General features: G+C 43.9%; 1 protein-coding gene across 2 annotated transcripts in view; it reads left to right on the top strand.

The window, feature by feature from the left end:
• The window catches only part of Unc13c (unc-13 homolog C), a 583,772-nt gene that overhangs the window by 164,497 nt on the left and 399,879 nt on the right, over positions 1–19,396 (top strand). For both annotated transcript variants that reach the window (XM_045160688.1, XM_045160689.1), the window contains one exon: positions 778–4,009. In XM_045160688.1, the coding sequence (XP_045016623.1) occupies positions 1,024–4,009 (2,986 nt within the window). In that variant the 5' untranslated portion in view covers positions 778–1,023. The remainder of the gene's footprint in view (positions 1–777; positions 4,010–19,396) is intronic.

A 19,396-nucleotide genomic window follows, 5' to 3' on the forward strand; every position in this document is an offset into this window, starting at 1 on the left:
ACACGGCTCACGGAGTAACAATGCTTGGCTCACAAGCATGAAGGCCTGACGGAGCCTGAGTCTGATCACCAGCACCCATGAAAGATGGCCATGGCTAAACACGCCTGTAAATCCAGTCTGTAGGGGAAGAGACAGGAGAATCGGGGCCCACAGTTCAGCACCTCCGGATTGAGTGCAAGACCCGGTGTCAAGGAAATAATGTGGGGGTGAGCCATAGAACACACAATGCTGGCCTCTGGCCCCTACACGAAGGCCCACAGGATGCACGCATTGGTGTGTACACACAGTGCACATCCTACACATGCATGCCCCAAACAGAAGGAAGTCACTCACCATTGAAGAGCTGAAATGCAAAGGGTTATTTGAATTAGAAAAAGTCTTACATGCAATGATAATACAAATTTGGTAAAACTTTTGAAGGCTAGGTAGGGGAGAATGCACATATGTCCTTGTGTTTCTGTCAGCATGATTTTTAGATATGGAAAGTAAGTGGACATGTCATCATGAAGTCAATATGACTGTTTAAATGGTCATTTTATCAATGTCAATGTTTCAAAAGTAATCCTTACTACTTTCAGCTCCTTCTTAAGTTGTAATAAGTGACTGAAGGAAGTTGCTGTCATTGAAGAGAAGTAAGCCCGCTTACACAATCAGATATTTCCATGCCCCCTCTACAAGGTTTCACACATTCTGCATTATGAAGACTTTGAAAGTCTGGAAACGGGTCAAACAGAGGATTGAGCTGTGATCCTCACTTTAACGTTCCTTTCTTTTCAGATGCTCCATGGAGCTATGTGCAAATGAGATGGATGGGTGAAACCCCGCCTCCGGAAGAGAATGCCCCGGCCACCCGCCCAGCTTGGCTTCCGGATTCCCAGGCCCTGGGCCCGGGGCGCTGCCCGCGCGCTCCCCCGCGCCCCGGAGCTTCGGGGTGATGCCTGCCTTGGACGTACGCAGCGCCGTCATCATCCGGGTACCGTGTCTACTTCTTCGGCTTAGAGAAGCTGGTTCTAGTTGCTCTCCATGGTGGCTAATCTCTTCAAGGACTTGATTTTACCTTACATACAGAAGCTTTGCAAAGGAATGTTCACAAAGAAATCGGGACCTACAACCAAAAAGAAGGAGAATCGCCAACAGAAAAAAGACCACGCTCTTCCTACTGTTGGCCCAGCCAAACCCCCCAGACTTTCCAATACCCTGAGAAGCACCGTAAAAAAGATCGCAAAATGCTCATCCGCTCGCAATTTATCTGTTGAAGAGGACGAGGCAGCCCAGGACTTCTCGCTCTCCCCGACGTTCAGTTACCGAGCGGCTATCGCCAACGGCCCGCGGCAGGCCCGCGCCGAGCCCCGCGGAGACCATGAGGAGCCCGCTCCGGAGCCCTCGTCGCCCGGGAGCTCGTGCTCGGGGTCGGTGAGCGAGCTCCGCGGCGGCGCCGAGAGCCGCGGGCCCCGCGCGCGCGCCATGCCCGTGCGACGCCACCGGAAGAGCTCGGGCAGCCTGGCGCCCTCCGAGGGCAGCTCGGACGGCGAGCGCACTCTGCACAGCCTCAAGCTGGGCGCCCTGCGCAAGCTGCGGAAATGGAAGAAGAGCCAGGAGTGCGTCTCCTCCGACTCGGAGCTGAGCGCCGCGAAGAGGCCCTGGGGCGTGAGAAGCAAGTCTTTGGATAGAGCCGCCCGGATCCCGAAGGCCGGCGGGCTCGAGCCGGGATTCAGCTCCTCCGGCTGCATCAGCCAAACGCATGACGTCATGGAGATGATTTTCAAGGAACTGCAGGGCATCAGCCAGATAGAAACGGAGCTTTCCGAGCTCCGAGGGCACGTGGACGCCCTGAAGCACTCCATCGACGAGATCTCCAGCAGCGTGGAGGTGGTCCAGAGCGAGATCGAGCAGCTGCGAACTGGCTTCGTCCAGTCTCGGAGGGAGACCAGAGACATCCATGAGTATATCAAACACTTAGGTCACATGGGCAGCAAGGTGAGCCTGAGATTTCTGAATGTGCCCGAGGAGAGACTGGAATATGCTGAAAGCGTGGTGTACCAAATTCTAATAGATAAAATGGGTTTCTCGGATGTACCAAATACGATTAAAATTGAATTTGCTCAGAGAATAGGACACCAAAGAGACTGCCCAAATGCCAAACCTCGGCCCATCCTTGTGTACTTTGAAACCCCTCAGCAAAGGGACTCGGTCTTAAAAAAATCATATAAACTCAAAGGCACAGGCATCGGAATCTCCACAGACATTCTGACTTACGACGTCCGGGAGAGGAAAGAGAGAGGGATACCTTCTTCGCAGACATACGAGAGTATGGACATGAAATTGTCCACCCCGGAGCCCAGAGCCAAGAAGAACGCCTGGCTGTCGCCTGGCGGCAGTGATGCGGAGCTGGAATCTGACATCAACAGAAACAGTTACGCTGTGTTTTCCAAGCCGGACGTCCCAACCAAGGGAAGTACTTCTAAGTCAAGCTCAAAAGCACACAGCTCTAGATCTAGGAATAAGACTGCCAGCAGCAGAACCTCAAATAAGTCAGATCATGATAAGGTGTCCTCACGTGTGCCAGAGTCCAACAACTCACAAAAGCAAACTGCACCCCGCTGTGCAGATGCCTCACCTCTCTGGCATTCTCAGAGTGACTTTTTCACAGCTAAGCTGAGTCGCTCTGATTCAGATTTTTCCAAGTTGTGTCAATCTTACTCGGAAGATTTTTCCGAAAGCCAGTTTTTCACTAGAACTAATGGGAGCTCACACCTTTCATCTTCAGACCGGGAACTTTGGCAGAGGAAGCAGGAGGGCCTGCCTACCTTGCACTACAGCGCCCAGGACCAGGGCTTGGATGGGAGTCCTCAAGGTGTCCAAGTCCACAGTGAGGTCAACCACACGGAGACTGTGGACAGTGGGATGAGTAACAGCATGGCTTGTGTGTCTGCTGACAGAAGTAATTATAGCGACTCTCAGCTCTCCTTACAGGAGGATTTGTCTCCATGGAAAGAATGGAATCAAGAAGAGCAAGGGGCTGGCCTAGGCTTAGATTCATCCACCCAGGAGGCCTTTGACTATGACACCAACAGTCTATCTGACCAACAGCTGGATGTCTTCAATAAAGACCTGGATGGCTTGGGAAAGTGCCACAGTGACCTACAAGATGACTCTGAAAGCTTCGATCTAACGCAAGATGACAATTCATCTCCCTGCCCCGGCTTGGACAATGAGCCCCAATCCCAGTGGGTTGGCCAGTATGATTCTTATCAGGAGGCAAACTCCAATGAGCTGTACCAAAACCAAAGCCCCGTGTCCCTGCTGTATCGAAGTCAGACTGAACTCCACAGTGACGACTCAGAGGATGTCCCACCCAAATCTTGGCATAGTCGACTGAGCATTGACCTGTCTGAAAAGACTTTCAGCTTCCAAAAATTCGGATCCACTCTGCAAAGGGCAAAGTCAGCCCTGGAAGTCGTGTGGAACAAGAGCACACAGAGTCTCAGTGGGTACGAAGACAGTGGTTCTTCCTTAATGGGGAGATTCCGGACACTATCTCAATCTACTGCAAATGAATCCAGTACCACCCTGGACTCTGACATCTACACGGAACCCTACTACTACAAAGCAGAAAATGAGGAAGACTACAGCGAACCAGTGGCAGATAATGAAACAGATTATGTCGAAGTGATGGAACAAGTTCTTGCAAAGTTAGAAAACAGAACTAGTGTGGTTGAAGCAGATGAACTCATCCAGGAATATGATCACCCTTCATATGAGACACCTTATGAAACCCCACAAGATGAGGGTTATGATGGGCAGGCAGATGACATTAGTGAAGGGGAGTTGGAACCTTCTAGTGAACCAGTCCCTGAAATGGAAATAAGAGAAGATGAAAACCAAAACATACCTGAGCCGCCAGTGGAAATCACAAAGCCAAAGAGAGTCCGACCCTCTTTCAAAGAGGCAGCTTTAAAAGCCTACAAGAAGCAGATGGCTGAATTGGAAGAGAAGATCCTGGCTGGAGGTACTCATGTTTAAATGATACGTTATGAGTGAGTTCTGTTCTAACACTGAGTTGAGTGGTACTGCTTTAGAAAGTGGTCTGTTTTCTTGGGAGAAAGAATTTACCCACAGTGAATGTGAGTGTGTGTGTGTGTTTGTGTACACTCTGGGAAGGATTTCATTTTACTCAGGTTGCTAGCCCTCCCAACCAGTTGGGCTTGATGATATATAACGAACCCATGCATGTTCCATCAAGATTCCTGTGCTAGCTTCAGGCACAGCCCCATTTCATCGTTAGTAGCTAGCTCTGTGGCATCTGTTATTAGTCAAGCAACAGTGAAATGGAAGGTCAGCAGTTTAACCCAGTATCCTGGTGTCTGCACCTTGGTCCAAAGGTTCACTTGGATAAGGACAAAGGAGGAGTTGATCTTGAGAGCTTTGAGAGGGTAGACTGTGAGACTTAACCAAACTTTTCTCACCAGTAGTATAGTTTGGAGCCTGGTACTAGGAAGACCTGGCAGTGCACAGCCAGTCCTTAGCACAAGTAGATGTAGCTGAGGCTGGAACAAAGAGACAAGACCCCAGGCCATGCCTGACACTCAAACGCCATTCCTTGAGAATGAGTCAGTACGGAGGGAAAAGTGTGGAGGCTTCCTCTTTAAGAGTAGAAGATAAATTGTTTCCCTTTATGGAAGTAAGAATTATTGATATAACAATCTTTCTTAACTTCCTAGGGGAAAAATTTTGGATATTGGACTTAGAGGGTGTGTGTGTGTGTGTGTGTGTGTGTGCGCGCGCGCGCGTGTGCACGCATGTCCTCTAAAATATATATATAGTATTTTTTTAATCTTAATTAACCATCTTTGGCACGCACCTCAATTTTCCCATGCTTATCATTTTATATTTGGGGGCAGTTCATTAGACTTTTTAAAATGATTATTAATTGTTCATGTTATCTCAGACAATGCCATCATTAACTAAGACATTTAGTCTATATAATATTTCTTAAAGAGATATTTATGTGACTATTACCTGCTTTTCTGAAATAATTAATGTATTAGTTTTGTAGTAAGTAATGGGCTATTGCTTCTTTTTGTTCAGAAACTCCTCAAAACTGGCATTTTTTGGTTCATATGGGTGAATGAGTGAGTCATTAGATTTCTCTATACTTGTGTGCATTGGCTGTGATTCTGTTACTAATTTTGAATGGCTGTAATTCTTAATTCTATTTGAAGCTGATATAAAATGCAAATTAGATGAATGTCTGGTAAATATAATTACATTAGAACAATATCTATCACATATCACAGTAATTTTTTTGTAGAAACTAAGCTGATATTTTTTGAGATAAATTCAGAAGTTTGACTTTTTATTAGTTTTTGATACAGAAAAGTCTATTTAAAATGAATTAAGATTAAATTGTTTGTGAGTGAGAAAGAGAAAGAGATAATAGATACATGTTCAATGCTAACTGCTATAGGCATGTCATTGAAATGATAAGCAATATATACAGGGAGGGACCATACATTTTAGACAAAAAAGTATTTTCAACTTTTAAGAAATAAGTTTTGAATCACACATACACACACAGTGGAATATTACTCAACTTCTACAAGGAGGAGATCATGGCATTTGTTAGAACATGGATGGATGGAATTTGAGGATATATGTTAAATAAAATAAGGTACACATAGAAAAGATATTGCATGAATTCACTTATATGAAAAAATTTAGACAAAATATGTAGAACTTAAGTATAGCTCCCTTACTGAGTTATCTAGCATGTAAGAGACTCTGGGTTTCATTATCAGCACTGACAAAGTAAATCAAAAACCATGTATATACATGCATTTGTGTCCATATATAGTATACATGTACTGTGAAATGTAAGCACTACTCCCACCACCAAGCACAGTTTGGAGCTATATATTTGTATCTAGCATACACACACACACACACACACACATATGGAAAGAGAGAGTGCAAGAGAAAAGGAGAGAGAAATAGAATAAAACAAGATACCTGGAGCAGTGTATATAGAAGAAATGAGATCTATAAGAACAAGGACACAAAGTAGTGAACATGTAAAATAATAAAACTAAGTATCTAATGGTACTATGATGACTATAGGGAATGTTAGTTACTATATTTTGCTTCCTTTGCTTCCTGCTAAATGAGTAGATTGCAGCTGTTTACACACACATGCACACATACATGCACACAAAAATAGATATCTATACCAGCTAGTGGATATGGTAATTTGCTTCCCTATAGTCATTTTGGTGTCTATATTTCATTATATCATAGATATATGTGATAAAGTTTTTTTGAAAATTAAGTTAAAAAAAAGTTCCTTAATAGTACCCCTCAAAACTGTAAATTGTAAAAATGACCATTCATTAAGCTAATAGACCTGGTTATTGAGTGACAGTTCTTACAAAATACAAATACACTTGGTTATATACAATCCACCAGTGAGAGAGTTCTAAACCAGAGAAACAAACTTGTGCTATGTGCCAAGAAACAAACCTGTGCTACGTGCCTAATGTCCATGGAATATGTTGCACAGAGCAGACCTCTCCAGCTACACACCTGACCTCCATGGCATATCTACAGATGGTCAGACCCCTCCAGTCATACACCTGACCTCCATGGCATTTCTACAGATGGGCAGACCCCTCCAGTCATACACCTGACATCCATGGCATATCTATAGATGGGCAGACCCCTCCAGTCATACACCTGACCTCCATGGCATATCTACAGATGGGCAGACCCCTCCAGTCATACACCTGACCTCCATGGCATATCTATAGATGGGCAGACCCCTCCAGTCATACACCTGACCTCCATGGCATATCTATAGATGGGCAGACCCCTCCAGTCATACACCTGACCTCCATGGCATATCTATAGATGGGCAGACCCCTCCAGTCATACACCTGACCTCCATGGCATATCTACAGATGGGCAGACCCCTCCAGTCATACACCTGACCTCCATGGCATATCTACAGATGGTCAGACCCCTCCAGTCATACACCTGACCTCCATGGCATATCTACAGATGGTCAGACCCCTCCAGTCATACACCTGACCTCCATGGCATATCTACAGATGGGCAGACCTCTACAGTCATACACATGACATCCATGGTATATCTACAGATGGGCAGACCCCTCCAGTCATACACCTGACATCCATGGCATATCTACAGATGGGCAGACCCCTCCAGTCATACACCTGACATCCATGGCATATCTACAGATGGGCAGACCCCTCCAGTCATACACCTGACATCCATGGCATATCTACAGATGGGCAGACCTCTCCAGTCATACACCTGACCTCCATGGCATATCTACAGATGGGCAGACCCCTCCAGTCATACACCTGACATCCATGGTATATCTACAGATGGTCAGACCCCTCCAGTCATACACCTGACCTCCATGGCATATCTACAGATGGTCAGACCCCTTCAGTCATACACCTGACCTCCATGGCATATCTACAGATGGTCAGACCCCTCCAGTCATACACCTGACCTCCATGGCATATCTACAGATGGGCAGACCTCTACAGTCATACACATGACATCCATGGTATATCTACAGATGGGCAGACCCCTCCAGTCATACACCTGACATCCATGGCATATCTACAGATGGGCAGACCTCTCCAGTCATACACCTGACATCCATGGTATATCTACAGATGGTCAGACCCCTCCAGTCATACACCTGACATCCATGGCATATCTACAGATAGGCAGACCTCTCCAGTCATACACCTGACATCCATGGCATATCTACAGATAGGCAGACCTCTCCAGTCATACACCTGACATCCATGGCATATCTACAGATAGGCAGACCTCTCCAGTCATACACCTGACAGTTATGGCATATCTACAGATGGGCAGACCTCTCCAGTCATACACCTGACATTTATGGCATATCTACAGATGGTCAGACCCCTCCAGCCACACACCTGACATCCATGGTATATCTACAGATGGTCAGACCCCTCCAGTCATACACCTGACATCCATGGCATATCTACAGATGGGCAGACCTCTCCAGTCATACACCTGACATTTATGGCATATCTACAGATGGTCAGACCCCTCCAGCCACACACCTGACATCCATGGTATATCTACAGATGGTCAGACCCTTCAAGTCATATACTTGACATTCATGGCATGTCTACAGATGGTCAGACCAGACCTCTGCAGCCACACATCTACATCCACGGCATATCTACAAATGGTCGGACCTCTCTAGTCATACACATGACATCCATGGCATATCTACAGATGATCAGACCTCTCTAGCCACACACCTGATGTCCATGGCATATCTACAGATGGTCAGACACCTCCAGCCACACACATGACATCCATGGCATATCTGCATAGAAAGGGATCAGAACACTTTCCTCCCTTGGAACTTGTCTCCTCATCCAGTAGACCAACTTTGACCAAAAGCTGTTGGACATCATGTGTCCTGGAGGAAGTCAGCATGCACCTTTTCAGGACACATGCTGGTTGATGAGAGGCACAGATTGGCTATGCGGGAGTCTGCAATAGCCTAGATTTTAAAGGGCATCTCTGCTCCCTTTGGCAGCAATTGGGCAGTTTTCCCTCCTGTGCCACCAATATGCTTCTGCAAGAAGGGCAGCCAAAAGGGACATTTTCCCAGGCCCTTCCCTGCTCAGAGAACCCCAAGGAAGTGCCAATTGTCATGTTGGGTTTTGTGCCCATGGCCATCTGCTTACTGGTTGTTGGACAGATGCCAACAGATTTTTCTCCCCATGGCTACACAGTACTTGTAAAGCAGCAGTCCTGTTTCTTATGTGTACCTGGTCAAATTTAAATATAAAAATATTGATGTTGGGGCCGGGCATGGTGGCACACGCCTTTAATGTCAGCACTTGGGAGGCAGAGGTAGGAGGATCGCCATGAGTTCAAGGTCACCCTGAGACTACATAGTGAATTCCAGGTCAGCCTGAGCTAGAGTGAAACCCTACCTTGAAAAAAGAAAAAAACATATATACATATTGATGTAATGGCTGATTGAAATGCCTACCAGCCTGGGTTCAATTCCCCAGCACCCTTATAAAGCTGGATCATTCATCTGCCATTTGTCCACAGTGGTGAGAGAACCTGGTGTGCATGTATATGCATATGTGCATGCCTGCACACATGCACACATGCACACAAATAAATATTTTTTAAAAGAAAAGGAAAAGGCTTGTTTAATATAATAGAATTAGGTACGTCTGGTAATATAGGTCGGTGTCAAAGAACTTTCTTAGCATGCATGAGGCCACAGGTTCAATTCTCATCAATCCTCCTAAATACAATTTAAGAGAAAAATCTTGCTTAAAATGGTAGGATGTTCAGCCTATAACTTAATGTTATGGAATTATAGGCTCAGTCATTTGAATAACTGATTTCAAATCTTGTCCTTGCAGTCTAGAAGACAAGAAATCCCTATTGTTTATAGGTGTGGATATTTGGTGACAGTATGTTGGAGACCTTTCGCTCTGACGGCTAGGTATTGCCCATAGGATCACATTCTTCCCTTGCTGCTGAGCCCGATGAGTAGTGCCATTTGAGCAGCTACCTCAAACTCAGCACCATGATAGGGACTCTCAGATCTCTTACCTGCAGCCCTGAACAATAAACCCACTGGAATTTACTACTGTCCCCTAAATTCCCATAGGGCTGCCTCTATGAACCTGCATTCTACCTCGTGTGTGTGTGTGTGTGTGTGTGTGTGTGTGTGTGTGTGTGTGCGCGCGCGCGCGCTGGCTTTAATGTATGCCCCCATAGACGCAGGCATTTTTTATTAAGATGGAGCATGCAACTTGTTGAGTCCAGTGGGTGGAGATCTGCTGGGGAAGAGGTATGTCACTGGGGACTGAACTTGTTCTCTAGCCCTAAGGCGTGTTGAGAGCAAGTTGGAGCTCTGGCTGTTTGTGTTCACTGGCTGTTTGGTGGTGTATTCCTCCTGTGACCTATGGAAATGAGCCAGCTTCTCATGCCATGATGGTGCCTGAAATAAACCCTTTCCTCCCCCATGAGCTACTTCTGGCCAGGCATTCGTCCCAGAAAGCAGAAAGTAAGTGCAGCGGTACGTTTCATGTTTGTCTTCCTTAGAGCTGAGATTGTAGTTCTGTATAGAGAAAGCAGTGAATTCACATGTCTGAGAAATACGTGGATGAAAAGGAGGAAGTATACTAAGAAGAAGTGCATGCTTCTGAGCAGAATCCAAGCTCAAACCATTGTGGTAGTCAATGGCTAAGGACAAAATGAGATTTTCTGAGGATGCAGAGGAATGGCTCATGATGAAAGGTGGCTATTGCATGTTGACGTGTGTATGCTAGGCACTTTCCAGACATTATGGCTGTTTCCTACAACACCTCTGTGAATTTGATTTCTTTATCATCACACTTTTTTTGTTTTTCCACTTTCAGGAAACTCAGATAACCTTGCTTAGACTTCATGAGGTAATACAGTGAATAACAGTTGTATCCAGAATTAAATGGGCCATTATGGGAAGAAAAATTGTCAGATCAGTATCTCATTTCAAAGATTGCTTTGTATTCATATTCAAAGTATGAAAACAATGGAGGAAAGAGTGAGCCCTTAGGTTTAATTTGAAATCAAGGTGCTAAATTTTCTGCACACTGAGGTTTTGATAATAAATGGTTCATTTTCAGTGTTTTTATTCTAAAATCTTTGCACTATTTTATAAATCAAGGTTATCAAGAGCTGTTGGGTGACTCTATAGTTGGATCCTAAACTCAGTTTTATGTAATTTGCTTAATAGAACAACATTGAACATGAGTATGACTATGTCTTTATCACTGGGCACGCCTGTTAAAGTGCTTGGTTTTGTGTGTTGAATTTGTATTGACCATCACTGAGAAGGACTTGTGAAAATCCTCATCAGCATTCCCGTTCCCTCAAAGCAGCTACCAGTCATCACCCAGGCTGTGAAGACCAGCACTGGAAGGGACGGGGCCAGAAGCCTCCTCTAGTCTTCTTGGCATACCAAGATACTCATCACTCCTTGTGCATGTTTCCTTATCTTTCTTGTGACGTTAGAATGTCTGTCCTGTAATCAAACTTCTGAGTCAAAGGTATTTCTCTCCTGACTTCTAAAGTCAGTGGTTCCCGTATATTGGGATGCATGGAAATAGCCTTGGCTTTCCTATTAAAAACATACATTCCTTGATACATTCGCCAGGTGGCACTCATACAGGTAATGCCTAGGTCATGCTCAGAGTGCTCAAACATGGGCAGCCAGTGATGCATCCTCTGGAGTTTCTTTTCATTCTCGCTTGAGTGATGTCATTTGTTCCATGGGATTGACCTATATCTATTTCCTGATGCCCTGAACCACTGCCTCTGGGATAACTCTCTTGTCTCCATATCTGGGTTATAGTTATCTGAGTTAGTATGTAAATTTGTTCTCTCAATCATTAATTCATCATCTGGGCCATTCTTCAGTGAATATTTAATTTCTTGGCTTGGCATCTGTGATAAGGAGTAAAAAATCAGGTTTGGTTTTGTCATTAGAAATAGGTAAGCTGAACTTAGAAATTACACACATACATACTTTGATAACTGCAGTAAATGTAGATACAACATGGTAAGAAGGCTGTGGTGGGGCTGGAAAGATGGCTAAGCAATTAAGGTGCTTCTGACGAGTCAAAGGACCCAGGTTTCACTTATCAGGACCCACATAAGCCAGATGCACAAAAAGGTACACACATCTGGAATTTGTTTGCAGGGGCTGAAGGCCCTGGTGCACCCATCCCCTCCCTCTCTCTCTCCCTGCCTATTTCTGTTTCTCAAATAAATAAACAAATAAAAATAAATATTTTTTAAAAAGGACACAGTGGGTTAGTGATGAAAGAGCCTTCCCTGAGGAAATGATATTAGGTCTGAGATCTGAAGAATTAATACATTGACATCAGCTAAGAGAAGGGGAAAAATATTCCAGGCAAAGAAATGACAAGACCAGGAGTCCAGAGACAGAAAATAACATGACAAGTTGTATTTGAGGAATTGAGGAAAAGCCGGGTGAGGCTAAAATGCATCCAGCAGGACACAGAAAGGTATAAGACAAATCTGGAATGGTAGTCAGAGGCCAAGTTGTGTTCTGAATTTTGGTAATCCCTTGGAGATTTAGTTTGTTTGCTGTTTTACCTGGGAACCTTGGAAAGCCACAGTCAGCTATAGACATACCAGGAAATAGAATATTCTGTTGCTTCAAAGTCATGATGACCCCTGCTAAGCACTTTCCTCACCATCTCCTAGTCCTTCTCTTTGTAGGATTCCCGTCTCAACAGACAGCATGCCTACATGCATGCAGACCGAGCCCTGTGCCTTGACACCACCTCAGTGCTAGCCTCTGTTGTGTTCTGGCCGTCACACGTCTGTTTGACTGCCTTTCTTATGACTTATCCTCATTTGTTCTATCACAAAGCTGGTGAGAGATTGAAATTCCTTCTCGACTAGCCCTCATGCCTTGAGCACATAGCAAATTTAGATACCTGGAAGCTTTTGTCTAGGACTTTGAATTTGGAGGGCGTAAGGTAGGGGTAGGTGGGCATAATTTCCTAGTAGCACCTTCGGTACCATGCACAGAGAAGTGGTTGCCCCATTGGCTATTATCTAGGTACCAGGAGTGGTGAACCAGCTGTGGCAAACCCTGGCTATACTGCATCATCTTGACTCTTGTACGCCAAGTGGATGGGTAGTCAGACTTCTTGTTGACTTCAGGACCTACTCAAAAAAAAAAAACAAAAAAACCACCCCTTTTTATTTATTTATTTATTTATTTGAGAGCGACAGACACAGAGAGAAAGACAGATAGAGGGAGAGAGAGAGAATGGGTGCACCAGGGCTTCCAGCCTCTGAAAACAAACTCCAGACGCGTGCGCCCCCTTGTGCATCTGGCTAATGTGGGACCTGGGGAACTGAGCCTCGAACCGGGGTCCTTAGGCTTCACAGGCAAGCACTTAGCTGCTAAGCCATCTCTCCAGCCCACACTTACCCCTTTTTATGTTTAATATTTTATGTTTAATGTTATGTTTTATGTTTAGTGTTTAATGTTGTCATGTGGGATATACTCATCACCTCAAATTCATTTAATAATCCCTGGCAATTTGACCTCTAAATAGCTTTTCAAATGCAACAATTTTTCTCAGTCCCATTGTTTCTAGGCTCACTATGACAATCACTGTCTCTTGCCTATTGTGAGAGCCTTCTAAATAGTCTTCTTGTCCCAATCCTGCCCTCTCACTTGTTGGCTGTCAAATCTCTATATGTAGTTATATGTTTATGTATGCAAATCAGTAAAAGCGTCATGGAATCATTCTTTAGGATGGGGTCTAAGCAATGGAACCACGCTACTGACAGTGCCTCTCTTCTTGTTGCCTCTATAAGGAGGCTGTCACCCTTTGTAAATGCAGCCCTGTACCCCTCTACCAGTAGCCAACACAGGAGCATCCAAGCATGGTAGCTGAGAACATAACTTCTGAATTCAGCATTCAGGTTGTGAGACCAGTGGCAAGTTATTTACCTTCTCTGTGGTGCAGATTCCTTACATAAAATGCAGTTAATCACACCCCTATGTGACACAAATAAAATAAACTCTTAAAAATAAGACAGGTAGGCTGGAGAGATGGCTTGGCAATTAAGGCAGTTTCCTGCAAAGCTGAAGGACCCAGGTTTGATTCCCCAGCACATAAGTTAGTTGCACAAAGTGGCACATACATCTGGAGTTCATTTGCAGCTACCAGAAACCCGATGTGCCCATTCTGTCTTTCTACCTGCTTCTCTCTCTCAAATAAGTGAATAAAAATAAACACTTTTTTTAAAAATGACAAGATATCAGCCAAAGCAGTAAATAATCAGTAGGGAGCTAGCTTACCTAACCAGCACAATGACTTCGACTTCATTTCCTAAACTGTTTCTGAGAGTTATGAACCGGAAACAAAATGCTATAATTATCTTTGTCTGTGTTTCTTATCTGAGCTAAAATAATGAACCAGGATTCATTTTGGGGATAGATAAATTATGTGGTAATTTCTGTGGTCTTGAATGGTAGCTTGGTGGAACTGGACACAGTATCCCCAGCTATGCTTATTGGTACTTTCAAGAAATACCAAAGCGTGCACCTGTTTGAACTTTAGCTTGTTAACAACTTTGCTGTGGGTCAATAGCAACAAAGAGAGCCACATAAGTGTGGCAGCATTCGTTGAATACCCATGGGTATGCTGGACATTAGATTTTACTTATTTATTTACTTATTAGAAACACATAGAGAGAGAAAGAGTGAGAATGGGCATGTCAAGGTCTCTTGCCACTGCAAACAAACTCCAGACTCATGCACTACCATGTGCAACTGGCTTATATGGGACCTGGGGAGTCGAAGTTGGGTCCTTAGGCTTCTACGTCATGTACCTTAACCACTAATCCATCTCTCCAGCCCAAGTATGTTGAACTTTAGAGGATGTGGGTGGGGAAAACACTTGATAAAAGGATATAAATTATTCCTTTGACATCAAGGTAGCCTGGCTCAAGCTACTCAGAATTATTTCTTGGGGCTGAGGGGAATGACAACAGTTAAAAGACACTTGCTGCGAAGCCTGCTGGCTTGGGTTCAAGCCCATAATACTCATGTAAAGCCAGATGCAAATGTAATCACAGTGGACCTGAGAACATGAAAGATGGAGCCAAGAGAATCTGAAGCTTGTTGGCCAGAAATCTGACATCCCTTTGCAGTCTGGCAGGTCATTTGCAGTGGAAAGAGGCCTTATCTCAAAGAAGCTAGAGCAGATACACTTTGAAGTTGTCCTCAGACCTCCACACATGTTCTATGGCATGCATACACACACATACATACACACGCATGTCCTCCGACCACCACATGTGCTCCACAGTATGTACACACACACACACACAAATAAAAATTTAAAAATAAATCTCTTGAGTTCTTATCGTGGGAGGCATGTTTACTGACATTGTAATTGAGTTACTTGCAAGACAATATTTGTTAGCATCTACCTAAATGTATATTGTGAGTGACATCTTGGTTATAAAATAAAAGATAATATTAACTAGATGGCTAATGGTATGACAGTTTTGTTATCATTTCATTAGATGGTATTAACAATAAGGCTAGAAAGTGAAGCTAGAAAATGGCTAATGTTATTCAGTCTGAAACCTATGACAGGGCAAAGTGATTTGCACACATTTTCCACCCATCATCACACAAGTTCAGGGGTGCAGCTGATGTCTCCAGAATGCCATCCTCTGATGGCAGTCCAACACATTTGGCTTTACCTCTCACTCAGATTGGCACCTTCCCCTTTGAGAGTTCCACTTCAGTCTTCCCTGGTGTTGCTGGATTTCCCTAAGGAACTGTCAGTCAGCGGAGCCGACACTAGGCAGCATCTGCAGGCTTCTGCCACTCAGCCTGGTGCTCAGGGCTACACAGGGATGTGTCCTGTGTCTGGAGCTGAGTCCAGCCCTACTGTCTGTAGCAGCTGCCTTGGTACCATCCCCTGATCTTGGCTTTTCCTCCTGATCATGTGGATAGCAGCCAACTTCTTGATCAAGTAAATCAAATCAATTGATAAGAAAACACTCTGGCTACATTGGTGGTGTGGACCAGCCAGTCTACAAGGAGACTTTTTCCAATCTCTTGAATTTCCTCCTTGTATTGGGAAATTCAAATTCAGCTTTAACATATAAATATCAGTCAGTTATTTCTTTGCCATAAGCTGCTTAACACAAGGTATTGAGCTTTGAATACTGTGTCTTGAAGACATGCAGATTTAATGTGACATTTCTTAGTCTCATGGATTTTTAGGATGTATGGGACATTATAAATCATTTAGGCCAAAGCTGTCATTCAACTATTGAGGAAAATAAGGGCTCAGAAGATAAGTATTTTGTCTGAGGTCATACAGTGGGTTTGCCTTAGTTCAAAAGATTATTTTCTTATGCCAGAGTTCAATGTGTTCCAAGATCACACATATCTCTGCTAGAGAAGTTACTAGAAATTACTTCTTATTATATAGGTAGCCATTGGAGTAAATAACTACTTGTAATAAAAGGAATGCTGGAATTAAAGTAGCTAATCATAACAGTAGCACAAACACAAAAAATAACAGGGCTTTTTTTTGTCTAGGAACCCAACTTCTAATTTATGGAAAAGAAGAACAAATTCAAAATACTTAATATACTTCTATTTGCCAACATTAGATTGAAAATCTAAAAGCTTAGAAATACAAGAGTAAAGTCATAACATTTTTTTAAAGAGGTTGATGAGACACCATTGTGTTAGATGTATCTTAACTGCAAGTTTTCTCTGTTGGATGGTGAAGAAGTGGTGTTTTAGGTTGTCTTTGCAATGTCAGCTTTCCATCTTGGAATTTTGGTGCTGGAACAGGTCACGAAGGTCAGTGAACACCATGGTCATCAATCGTTGAAGGCAGGCTGGCTTTGTGTAGGTTCAGTTTATTGGTACAGGTATTGAGGTCCAAGTGAGGTGGTCCTGGAGAAATATCTGAGCATAAGGACTGTTGGATGGATCTTTAAACTTCTGACAATGGGCCAAGCTGGAGACTCCTCCTACTAATGTACTTTTGTTTCACAGATTAGACAAGCAAAAGCACCAGAGAGGTTGCAAGCCCAGGCCATAGTTTCTTATGTGTGTATTTACTGGACAGCACATATAGTGTGAAAGAGGGATGTTGTGTAGCACGTCTGGAGAAATAGACTCAGGCACAGACTACAAACACTTTCATGCTCTCTTGGTTGAGTATGCACACTCACATGACTTTTCATTCTTTACTTAATGCGTGCCAAGAACAATACCACCAGCCATGAGCTTTCTAGTATGGTCCTCTCATATGCCATAGAATCTCATCTTAAGGACACTAAGTTTCATTTAACCCCAGTGCCAAAGAGAGAGGAGAAAAGGAGAGCATAATTAAAACCATGCCATTGATTTCCCCTTGCCAATGCATGCCCTGAGCTTTGGTCCCAGAATGCACTGCTCTGGCTTGTTCTCTGCCCCTGTAGGCCAACCTTTGCTTATCTACTGCGCCTTGTAGATATCTACGCCAGCAGGCTTCCTACCAAATTTTCAGGAGGTTCACTGGCAGAAGGGAAAGGTCAGGGTGTCATTTCTCATTCTGTGCTTTTACTGTCCTTGCTGTAGCCTTAACTCTCCTGATGTCATCCCCCAAAGCAACCTGCATGGGGCACTTGATTTCCTTCACTTGTCCTCAAGCTCTGGACAGGGTAGCCATTTCTGTGTCTGATTTCTAGGCCTTACCAATGCCCTTTGGTCTCTTAACTCAGCTTTCACAACTGTGTGTCCTTTGGACATCTAGATTAATACAAGACCCAGAATATAGTTGTTTCTCTCTTTTAGTCATCCCAAAATCTCAAGTTCTCTCAGAGTGCCAACATCTCCTTAACCCCAACATGATTCATTTTTAAGAACATAGTGATGTGAATGGCTGAGGAGGCGTCTCTTGTGTTTTCCACACAAGCTGGAGTACCTACCTGAGTTGGAACCCTCAGGCTCCATGTAAGAGCCTGAAGCTATGGCGGCCTTCTGTAACCCCAGTGTGTCTGTGAGGAGATCATAGGTGGAGAAAGGAGCATTCCCCAGAAGCTCTAGGGCCAGCTAGCTTGGTGAGCAGAGCAGTGAACAAGAGACCCTGCCTCAAAACAAGCGGGTAGGCAAGGACCAACACCCAACGTTGTCCTCTGACTGCTACCTGCATGCTGTGGCACATACATGAACACATGCATACACATAAACAGTGATGTGAAGTTTACTTTATATAATAACTTAATTTGAATTGATTATTACTGCATGTTTTATATTTTTTGCACATACATAAATGCATACACTTTTTATACAAAACTACATACAATATATTTGCAAGCCATTTAAGGCACTTTCTAAGATTACTGGCTGGACAATCTTTCCTCATGAGAAAGTGACTTTGGACCCTCTTCACAGCTAAGTACAACCTGATTGTATCACAGAACAGTTTAAAGCTGGAAGGGAGACTACTGGGCACAAAGACTAGAGTAGAAAGAACTCTGTTCATCTAATTTCTATAATGTGCCATCTGTTTTGGCTCAGAAGATGGAATCTTTTCTCCTCATGATACTTTAAGATGGTCTGGGAAAGAGTAAATTGATACGATTGCTTTCCAGAACAATTTGACAATAATTGCCAGTCCTAACCGAACATGCTCTTGCTATTCCTCACAGCACTCCATGGAAGCACAGTGCTCAGCCTAAACACCATGCAGGGGGCATTCTTAAAGTGTGTAATAGGCCCATATGGACAGTGGGCTACTCCACAGCCAGAAGAAGAGTGAGGAATATCCCTGTGCTTGAGTGATGTTATGGTGAGAAAAATCAAGATGGAGCTGAGGAGATAGCTCAGTCTATAAAGTGCTTGCCTTACAAGCATGAGGACCTGAGTCTGAGCCCCAGATCCCATAGTAAAAATGGAACACTTAGTGACATGTAATTGTTACCCAGAGCTGGGGAAGGCAGAGACAGGAGGATCCCTGCAGGTAGCTGAATAGCCAGTCCAGCCTAATTTATGAGTATCAGGTCACTAGGAAACCCTGTCTCATAAAAAGGCAGGAGACACCTGAAAATGAACACATGAGATTATTCTCTGGTCTCCTTGCTCAGTCATCTGAACACACACACACACACACATGTCAAGATTCACAATAACATATGTCATATGACTTCATACAGACATAAACGTATGCATGTGTTTATATATTGTATCCACATACATTCTTCATCTTGTTGTTTTTAAAATCATATGCATGAATTATTTATAGAATGAAAACAACCTAAAATTCTCCAGTACAGTGGTGGAAAGTTAAAAGCACTTGGTAAACACCAACAGGAAATTAACTAATCACCACTTTCTTTAACTAGCTTATGGCTGGATGAATGTCTTTTTGTCACTGGGTGGTGATTGGACTTGGACATTATTTACAGAGAAATGAGTGCCCGTGCCCAAGCACCATCACTCAGAGGAGGATGCATGAGCCAGTTTCCATAGGCAATATGAAGCTTTTCATCATCCAAGAAGTCAGCATCGCAAAATGAGGATGGATGAGTGTGAGAAGCCAGGATACAGGGAGTAGAGGATGCAATTCCAAAGGCCAAACCAGCCAGAGGACTTACGGGAGATGAAGGAGTTCTGTCAAACATGTAGTCAACAGACGTCAGAAAGATGCAGGAAAGATGAGGCTGTGGTCATAAATTCATCTGTCTCCAGGTGCAGGCTGGTGATTTGACCTGGTCTCTGTGACTTGTAGCC

Source organism: Jaculus jaculus, chromosome 10 (genome assembly GCF_020740685.1).
Source record: "Jaculus jaculus isolate mJacJac1 chromosome 10, mJacJac1.mat.Y.cur, whole genome shotgun sequence".
Classification (NCBI taxonomy): Eukaryota; Metazoa; Chordata; class Mammalia; order Rodentia; family Dipodidae; genus Jaculus; species Jaculus jaculus.